This window comes from Antrostomus carolinensis, unplaced genomic scaffold, assembly GCF_000700745.2.
Source record: "Antrostomus carolinensis isolate BGI_N321 unplaced genomic scaffold, ASM70074v2 scaffold2591, whole genome shotgun sequence".
NCBI lineage: Eukaryota > Metazoa > Chordata > Aves > Caprimulgiformes > Caprimulgidae > Antrostomus > Antrostomus carolinensis.
The window spans coordinates 29,598-40,015 of NW_010294657.1; the positions used below are offsets into that span (position 1 = coordinate 29,598).

Consider the following 10,418-nt stretch of genomic DNA (forward strand, 5'->3'; position numbering starts at 1 on the left):
GTAGATGTGCAGCAATGTGTGAGGTAGACGGGATATTGCTTGTGGAAGAGTAGCCCAAGGCATGGATTTTCATTCCTACCAAACTCTACAGGTGCACTCCACTCCCCCCAGGCTGGACTCATGAAGCAGGCACTGCCGGCTGTTCTCATTTTCAAGAGGTACTTCTTTCTTGTATTGGATCTTTTAAATGTGTGACTATTCCCCCCTTCCTAAAAATAAAGCAAAAGTGAGTTGTTTTAGTTTGTTCCACATCTAGGTGTTGATAGTATGCAAATGCCATTTACCAGTGAAACTTTTACAAGGCTAAGAGAATATTGCTTGTTAAATTAGACTGCTGTTACAAAGAAAAAAAAAACAAACCAAAAAACATGTGAATGTTTATTATGTACATAATATGTACATACATATGTATCTCCTTTTAAAAATAACCCGTTACTCTGTAAACTTTTTATGTTTAGAAGCTTTCACCTTTTAAATGATTTCCTGTAATTTCTTACTATATAGTCTGATCTATTGATAATTTCCCTTGACACATTGACAGAGGCAGAAAAACTTCCCCAAAGGGGAAGAGGAGGGACAGGTGCTGATCTCTTCTGCCTGAAGACCAGCAATAGGACCAGAGGAAATGGCAGGAGGATGTATCAGGGGAGGTTTAGATTGGACATTAGAAAAAGGTTCTTCACCCAGAGGGTGGTGGAGCGCTGGAACAGGCTCCCCAGGGAGGTGGTCATGGCACCAAGCCTGACAATATTCAAGAAGCATTTGGACAACACCCTCAGACACATGGTCTGAATCTTGGGGTTGTCCTGTGCAGGGACAGGAGTTCGACTTGATGATCCTTGTGGGTCCCTTCCAACTCACAACATTCTATGATTCTATGAAATATCTTGAATTGTCTCATTTCAATACTGCCAGAATTGAGCGATATGAGGAATAAACTGTCTGCATGTGCCTTGTCTTCCTCAGTCTTTGCATTACAACTTTTCAGGAAAAGAATAACTTTCCAGCCAAACCTGTAGACCAAGTAGAAGACTGCAATACTTGGTGTTACTACAATTGACTGAAACATGCTTGTCTCTGGGATACTTTCAGGATAGAGGTGGCAGGTACAAGCTGCAGTGATTAGAAGGAGGTGCAGCATACCTGGAGGACAGCCTCCATCCCAAAGGATCCCCAAGAGGTTTTCTGATCATTGTTTTTCATAAACAAAATTAAATTCCTTGAAGGTATTTTCTTTGTGTCTCTTTTCTCACCTGTCACTGATATGTAACTTCAAATTCTGATCCAAATATTTGAGAGGGAGAGTGCACAACATAATGTAAAATTGAAGGCTTTTCAAAATACGTACAGAATAGTAATAAAGTTCTACCTTTGAATGTATAATAAACGATATATGTCACAATGGTTTAGCAGTTTGACACATTCATGAAATTTATAAATAAGGATCCCATAAAGCATAGGACATTGTAAAGGCATTTGCATACTCTTTACTTTTCACAAATGGCTATGAAACTAACATGTATTGGTGATTAATAGAACAAGCAGACTTACTTGTACAGAAGTATATGTGTTTTTTCCTTCAGGATTATCCTGTCAATTGAGAACAAAACCTTTAATTTTATGATTGCTTGTTTTGTGTTTAGATAATAAGTCATTTTTATCTATTGTCCCCTTTTTCTACATTAGTTGTCCCCTTTTTCTACATTAGTCTTTTTTATCTACTTGACAGTTTTTCAGAAGAACTAGTAATTTATCTAACTTTTAGTATCTAATATATAAATAATCTACAATGCCAAGTTTATATAGTAAGTGATTCTTCTATGGTAAAGTATTTGTTTTCCAGAGTTGAGAAATAAATTTTATTTCACATTAGTGATGAAACTGAAACACAAGCAAACCAGACTTGAAGGAAAACTGTACCTTTATTCTTACACCAGGGAAAAAAAAAAAAAAAAAAAAAAGAAATAAACTTTTTAGTTTACATCTAGTGTTATATTTTAGAATAAATGTCACTATATTTAATTGCAAATACTATGTAAACTTTGTTTCCTTTTCCCTCAGATGAAAGTATTCAGGACTGACATGAATTCACAGATATTTTAGGCTGCCCTCCAACTACATTTTTGATAGACAGCATAAAATTCAGGCATCTCTTCTGAATAACCATAATGACTGCCATGTAATGTAGTGACCACATACAACTAATGACTGTAGACTAGATTATCTCCATTAGCCTGCCAGTTATGGGTTTTTTTTAAATTATTTTGCATTCTCTATTTTTAAAACAAAATTAAATTAATTTGTACTTGGTTTATCAAATAACTGCATGTATGCTCATGTGACACCTGAATATGAGTTTGAAAGTCATGCTGCTGTACAGGACAGTTTATAGATTCTGTAAGCAAGTTAGCTTAAGCAAAGGGATCAATGTAGGAGAAAGTGCAGCAATATACTCCCCCTTTTTGTGTTTGTACTAGAATAATATAAAGAGAAATGAAAACAGTTCGGTCATGGTAGACCTCAGAAAGTGGAGTTCCAGAAGGACATCTATTCGTTTGAAAATTTTGGAAGAAGAGATATATTAAAGGGCACTGCATTAAAAAAAAAAAAATGAAGAAAATGTATGTGATGGTTAAAAGAGACTCCCTCCTGCAGGGGGTGGTGGCACCAATCTACTGGCCTGACCTGATGGAGGGTAGGTTTGTTGTTTGCCAGGGGCCAGAATCTGGGATGTTGCAGAAGGACTGCCAGACTTGTCTGACCATTGAACTATTACTCCTTCCTGCTCTTCTATGTGAGCACCAACGGTATGGCCAGGGGTAACCTGGATGGTTTCAAGGGTGATTGCAGAATGCTGCGGGATGGTGAAAGGCAGGAAGCCCAGATGGTGTCTCCTCAGTCCTTCCAGTGAGAGGAAAAGGCTTGAGCAGAATTGAACTCATTAAGTCAGCACCTGTCTTAATGGCTGGTGTCACAGACAGGGCTTTGGGTTTTATGACCTTGGGACCCTTTTTGAGAAATGGAGGCTACTGAGCAGGCAGGGGATGCACCTCACTAAATGGGATGAGGGTGTCCTTGCACACAGCCTTGCTAATCTAGTCCTCGTGCTCTATGAAAAGGAGCACCTTGAATACATCGAGCTCTGTCTTGGGACAAGTGGTGAACTAGTAAGACAGCTTGCGACACAGGTGACAATGTAGTAGGTGTTTGTTCCAGATCTCCTGATCAAGAAAAGGAAGCAGATGAGACCCTCTTCAGGCAGTTTGGGAAAGTCTCACAGCTACAGGCCTTGGTACTCAAGGGAAATTGCTCCGGAGGGCAAAGTTTCTGGTTGATCTACAAGGACAACCTCCTCAGAGCACGAGAATGATCCATTCTGGTGTGCCAAAAATTGAGGAGGTGTACCAGGTGAGCATGGTAGGACATGAAGCTCGAGTCTGAGCTCAGAGATAAAAAGGAATTATGCAGAAGGTAGTAGAAGGGATTTGGGAGGAATGCAAAGACATCATCTGCACATAAAGGAATGGAGTCAGAAAAGCCAAAGCTTAGCTGTAGTTGAGAGTAGTGAGGGAGGTGAATGGTGAAAGTTTTTTATGGAGTGTGCTGTTAGCAAAAGGGAGGTTAAAAAGAATGCAGACCTGTTGCTCAATGAATTGCGGGAACCTAGTGACAAGGGACATGGGAAAGGCTGAGATATTTGGTGCCTTTTAAATTCAGTTTTTACTGAAGGTTTGCCTTCAGGTTTCCCAGATATCTCAATCTATAAAGCCTTAATTTAAAACACTGCTGAAGAAGAATCCAAGATTCTCAGCAAATTCAGTTTACCAGTATCAGACATGGAAAAAAGTGATTGAATTAATTCAGAACTATGTGTGAATTGAATATTCTTTATAAAACAAATATTAGGCATATTAAAAGACTTTAAGAAGTATGTATTGCTTTACTGCAATGCACATTTATATCAGCATCACACACAGTTTTCTATAAGCTTGATTTGCTGCAACGGCCAAGGGATTCGGAGAAGTAATGCAGTTTTGTAGCAGTTAGTTGGGCTTGCAAGAAAACTCATCTATGAAATAGCAAGCCTGATCCAGACTAAGAAGTTCCAAGGAACAAAATTCTAGGGAATGCCTTAAATCAGCGACTAAATGGCCCAATCTGGTTGTAGTACAGGCAGGTTTTTCCTTTGCAGTCACTATCTGCCGCCCTGTGGTCATTTGACGCAATTCTGCCACAGTTACAACAGTTTAGGTCTACTCTTGCAGCGTAACACAGCAATCTCAATCTCAATCTCTTGCTGCAAAGAGACTTGTAAAGCCAAGGTCTGAATATGACTTTCAGTATCTTAAATTATTCCCTTAGTAATCTGTGCTTATTCACACTGCCTTTCTGCTTTCTCTCACGTTTATTTTCCTTTTATTTAACATTATACAGCTACAGCTCTTGGACCAACAGGTGTGTTACTTATATATGATACTTGGATAAGCTATTTACATATCATACATGTAGAAATTTCATTCACCTCCATCAACTCATACTTGTTAAGGGGATGCACATTTCTCTGTCCAGTATTTACAGTTGAGCTCTGTGCTTTCACAGGCATGCAGTCACCACTGGAAGGACTCCAATCCAGGACAGTTCCAACAGGTCTTAGTGAAAGAAGTGCCTTTTCTGAGTTTTATCACAGCCAAAGCCGTGATATGTTCAAGCCTTGATTAACTACACTTCTCCTATTAGTCCCACACAGTCACAGTCAACCAGTGTATCCTCAGCAATATTTCAGACAGAGGATCAAGGAGAAATAAATGGGGCAGTATGGCATAACAGGGTACCTGAAAGGCACAACCACAAAGGAATATGGTGCTATGTGTGAGGAAGGCTACACCATACAAGAGAAATTGTTTTTCTTTCTATCCATGTGTATTGGTAAATGCAAATAGATGTACTAATATTAAATATAGGTGAAGAAATTCCTCTTACCTTATAGTTTATGTTGATTTCATATTTAAAACACCTGTCTTTGTTAGAATGACTTATTTGGGGTCGTTGCCATTGAATTATGCAATCATTTTTAATCTCATCACAGTTGACAGTGATATTTGATGGAGGCATGAGCTTTTCTGAAATTATATAACCAAGAATTCAAATGATGAAAATCACTTGATCTCTTTTTGCTTTGATAAAAGAGAGTGCAGTTGCAAGTAACGTGTCTATGAAGAAAGGCACTAACTTGTGTCTATTCTTAGGTACTCTGTTATAAATAATTGAAAGTTCTTTAAATCCTGTCCCCAGGACCAGAAAAAACAGACACCAAACCAAGGAACATGACTTAGGAGCATATAAACATATAAACCCCCTCCATTTACATTTCTAAGTGAATAAGGTAAAATGTTATCTTCTTTTTATAAGGATGTTTTTCACTGCAGAAGAACAAGCTAATGTTAACCCCAATGTAAAAAATTCAAAGGTAATTTCTTTCTTCAAGCCTTCTCACATGATGTTACTGTCACATGAAGCTGTTGCTTGCTTGGTGTTGTGAACTATACAGTTTATTCCCCACTTCCAAAAAATTAGCCATCCAAATTTAAGAATGACACTTCCATTTTAAGATTCTAGCGAACTGCTTCATATATCTCCCTTAAATTCACAGATGTGAACAAAAATATGACAATCTTTATATTTTGATCATTACCAAGGCCTTCATTATTGTAACAACAGAAGACAGCCAGTCATGACAGAAAGGGTGATAAAAGGCTGATAGAATAAACTTTAGTTTCAGCTAGATTGTTACTTTACATCAGTATTTAGAAACAGGCCTGACCTATTTGTGATGGGCTATGTGGTCAAAGAACAGTCTTATTTCACCTACCGTGAGTGATATTGTGGTTCATTTCTTTCTCCTTATAGAATGAAGCATTTTTGACCAGTTTTGGAGGCAAGACAAAACACAGTGAAACTTTGACAAAAAGACTTTTCCACAGTAAAAGGAATTTCACAGGATGCTTCCAAGTAGAGCATCATATGTGAAAGAGTATATGAAAACATGGGGTATTTTGTAGACATATTAAATTCCTTAATCAAGGGTATGCTGTCAGTGTATGCCACCCCCACTGGTAGTGAGAAGGAGAAATCAGTGCTTAGATAAATGTCTCCTGAAAAATCTCCTCTGTTGAAAGGTCTTTGGCCATCATTGAAAGGACAGCAGGGGGAAGTCAATCTCTTAAGTTCTGTGGAACTTGCTGGAGAAAGACCTAAAAACAGTAAGGGTAGATTGCTAAAGAATCTGAGGCAGGCTGCAGCTGTGGAGTTTTCTTGCTTAATTTCTCTCATTGGTCTTTTTTGAGGGGGAATATGTTTTCTTGAAGAGGCTGCAGTCTCTTACTTTTGTCTCTATGTGAGATAGGGTACTTGGTTCCTTCTCAGAGATAAATGCTCTACTACACTCATGCACTAATGAAAATAAAGCAGAAATAAATTATTTACTTACCAATTTTATACAGTTCAATGTACTCATCATAGAACTGGATCAGGAAGTCTTTGCTAGACCCGTTCACCAGGAAGTAAGCTATTTCAGTCTCTATCCTCACATTTTGGAATCTACATCCTGTGTTTCTGCCATTTTTGTCTTTAATGTAAAGCTCACATTCCATCTCCTCGTTGTCTCTGTATACAGCAAAGTGTTTCAGTTAAAGGTGGGCAGTGTGATGTGTCCAATGAGAATCCAGGCTTCCCTAGACTCAAGCAGACCTACTTACCTTGGGTTCTGCCAGTAGAGAAAATACTGGGTGTCTCCTGGAGCATTTATGCCCTCCTGCCAAGTGCAGTTCATGAGGGAAACATTGTAAATCACACAGGAGAAGTTTTCAATGGCTGACCCATTCAAGCCTGCAAACACAGGAATGTCCATGATGAGGAAAAATGGTGTGACTGCTCCAAGCTGGGGGATCTTGTCACATGCTTAGGTATGTTAGATACCTGTAACTCCTGCTGGTTATTGTTTTGAGTAGGAATAATTTGCTTCCAGTAACACTGGATGATATTTGCACTGATAGATTCAATGAAGGATATGTCATGGATAAATCCTCCAATGATTATAGCCGCATCTGTTAGAATAAGTCTTGGGGAGCCTACACTACTCTAGTACAGGTTGACACATAAAGTGGCTTCCCCTGTGTTTTGATTTGTTCCTATTGAAAAGGAGACAGTGGTGCCACAATGTCACAAAATGAAATATTTGCCTGTAATCCTTCAATACCCTGCTATAGCATTTCTATTTGAAGGATTTTCTTCAACACCCTGTCAAATAAGTGAAGAGCAAGACGAGCTTTCCTGTGGACTCCAGAGAGAGAGAGAGAAACCCAAGTGCAGAACTGTGAAGCTTTTCAAGACTTCAGGGAGGTGTAGATGCAAAGTTGTGAGCTATTTGTGCTCTGCAGTGATACCTTCTTCAATTTGGGATTAACATGAGGAATCTTCTGAACACAAACATATCAATTTACTCCTTAGGGAATACTCCACCCCCAACAAAACACAACAAGGAGACTAAACATACCTTTTAAAAGGAAATATTATTTAACCAGCCTTTTATAAGGAATCAGCAAATACTTTGAACTTGATGGGACAGGAAGTAGTACCATTTTATATATGCCAACTCCATATTGCTTATATGAACAGATCTTGTGCCTCACTCTTTTAGCAGTCTCATATATATTACCCCTCTCACGCAAAGAAGAGTAAATTCTGTTAGACCTTTCATTATTGTGGATGTGACACTGCAAAGATTTGGGCATTGCATCATGAGTTATGCCATGACAAAATTCAAATTGTCACAGATTTCTCAAGAGAGAATTTCAAAACTTCAGTCACAAACCTGTTTCTCTTTGAATTGTAATAACATTTTAAAGACATTAAAATGCAGTCAACAAAATATTAGCACAAACAATTAAAAGAGAATTGGCAATTTAAAAGATGGCACCAAGCAAAGTGGCAACCGGGTACTAAAAAATTGCTGAGCTAGTTGTAGGAAGCTCCTTTTCTTTTCACAGAAACATTGTCTTAAGGCTGTGAACAAGAACCCAGTCATCCCACAAGAAACAAATGAATTAAGGAATGAAGAGTTTTCATTTTTCTTTTACCCCCAGGCCATTCAAAGTAGGCAAATCCTTTTCCAAAGTCTGGCATATTACCTTGAGGAATATATCTGCATCTTCTTGAGTATGTGCCATTTATGTTCACTACTGTAACAGAAAAAGTTGCCCCATTGTGCAGTGGAGGAGCTATATTTCCAAACATGCACTTCATATTCTCTGCCTGAAAAATATAATGTAGAAGGTTTAATTTTTTAGTTTTTCATCTATTGGTTTACACAGTGCTATGCCCTGTAAAAAGGGCTTTATCTTGTGCTTGATTTGCAACAGAGGGACTACTATAATAGTGAAATAGTACTGATGACTTCCCAGGCTCAAGAACTCTCTTCCTAGAAGTTTTGGGTAATGAACCTTTACCAGTGTAAGGCGAAGAGTTTAGCAATTCCCTTTAGAAAAGCTCATGGTGGTGTTAGGAATATCTCCCCTCCTTCCACCCGTAGTCCACAATAGTCCACCAAATCAGTTGAACCACATCAAAATAGGACATATGTACTTTCATAAGAATCTACAGATGGCTGTAATGTTCTTTACAGTCCTTTAAAAGACGGAGAGAGATACACTACAAATGACTGCCTGGGCAAGAAGCTGGCTTGAGGTTCACTCCACAGACATTAGTTTTCTAAAAACTAGCACCTAATTTGGGCAAGTCATATAGATGCCTTGTTTATGCAGTGGTGAAGGAAGACACAAAGAGTGGCATATAAGATGCATGGGATACAATGCCTTCAAGCAGGTGCTGTGCCTCTCTAGTAGCTCCTGTAAGAGCTTAGAGGCCTATAATTTCCATGCTTAGACAGTTGAAATGAAGGTGACAGGTATCTAGTCAAATCTGTGATGACTGATACAGGTAATATGACTACATGGAGTTCCAGAGGAGTTCCCAGGTGTCAGAATTTTTTAGAAACTGCCTATAGAAACATTAATGTTTACCATAGATGTAGTATACATCTTACTTGCTTGTAAAATGCTCCCTTTTCTATTCATGCAAAATAGACCATCAAAACCAACACTTTCCTGTTACTGTTACAGTTCCTGCTCCTGAAACAATTTTACTTTGGAGATCATTTACCTGATCAGATGCACAAGAAATATTGGACAAATGGATGGTGACAGCTTTGGGCTCTAGAGGAACAAAATTTAGCTAAGGCAGGACTAATACATGTACAGGGAAAATAATGATCCCAAGAGGACATCTTCATGTAGGTATCAACAACAACAACAACAACAACAACAACAACAAAAATTACCATTATAGTCTCAGTAAAATCTCCTGCAGTCACTGAACACCACTCCTCAGTGAAGTTCATGCTGCTCATCCAACTCAGTTCCATTTTCCACTGATTCAGCACCAAATTTCTAATGGGCGAGTCTGGCATTTCTGCTGCAAGTGTCACATAACAGGATCAGTAATGTGCAGGACTGATCAACAGATATTTTGAGTGCAGAGGTTAATACCTAGCACATCTAAGACAGAAGGCGACTTAAACACAACCCATATAGAGAAGCACATTACACTCCACCTTGGAAGACTGCCCCATGGAAGTGTTCTACTCACAGTCTGTGCAGTGCCAGCCAAAACTCAACTGGGTGATCAGTAGCATCCACTGGGTCATAAAGATGAGTGCAAGAGGAGCAACCATCTCTTCCTCCTTGGAGATAGAGAACAGTAAACTTACTCAGGTTGAAAGGTGCCAGCAGGAACCACTCTCCTCTAAATTTGTTTAGTCTGACCTGTTCATGTGCCTGCTTCTACATCATCTGACCATCTCTGTTTCGGTGGGAGAAAAGATTAGATAGACTTCTCAAGCAGTCAGAGAAATGTTCATTTACATGTTCATTTCAATAAACAGTACCAAAGTTAAAGAAGTTGTCCTTTTCTGTAACAAAACAATTTCTGTGGTGATTTATAAAGCTGGTGATCTCGGGAACACTATAAACATTACATACATACATTTGATGACTGCTGTCTTAAGGTCTAAAGTTTATTTATCTGCTATATACAAAGGTTAGGATGAATAGATGTCAAGCAGGTGGACAAACAGCTGCAAACAAAATGCAGAATCAAAAAATGGATCACAGCAATATCAATCAGCTCAAGTTACTTGATGTTGAATATATTAAGGACATTAGTTCACGTACTTTCAAGGATGTCTTTGAGTATATGCTTAAAAATGGATAGAGGAACAGTGTCTAACTTCTACGAATTCTGTACCAAATCCAGTAAGAAAATAAAAATTGTGTCTAGGACCTTTCTTAGCAGGCTATAGCTAC

At 38.5% G+C, this 10,418-nt stretch overlaps 1 protein-coding gene across 1 annotated transcript in view; it reads right to left on the minus strand.

Moving 5' to 3' along the window:
- Window positions 1–9,787, minus strand: part of LOC104532467 (granulocyte-macrophage colony-stimulating factor receptor subunit alpha) — a 12,544-nt gene extending 2,757 nt beyond the window's left edge. Inside the window, exons 1-8 of the mRNA XM_029087399.1 lie at window positions 9,703–9,787; window positions 9,395–9,528; window positions 8,187–8,310; window positions 6,756–6,885; window positions 6,488–6,663; window positions 4,981–5,120; window positions 1,552–1,590; window positions 80–209 (exon numbers count right to left, since the gene is read on the minus strand). Of these exons, the coding sequence (XP_028943232.1) occupies window positions 80–209; window positions 1,552–1,590; window positions 4,981–5,120; window positions 6,488–6,663; window positions 6,756–6,885; window positions 8,187–8,310; window positions 9,395–9,528; window positions 9,703–9,787 (958 nt within the window). The remainder of the gene's footprint in view (window positions 1–79; window positions 210–1,551; window positions 1,591–4,980; window positions 5,121–6,487; window positions 6,664–6,755; window positions 6,886–8,186; window positions 8,311–9,394; window positions 9,529–9,702) is intronic.
- Window positions 9,788–10,418: the final 631 nt, after the last annotated feature.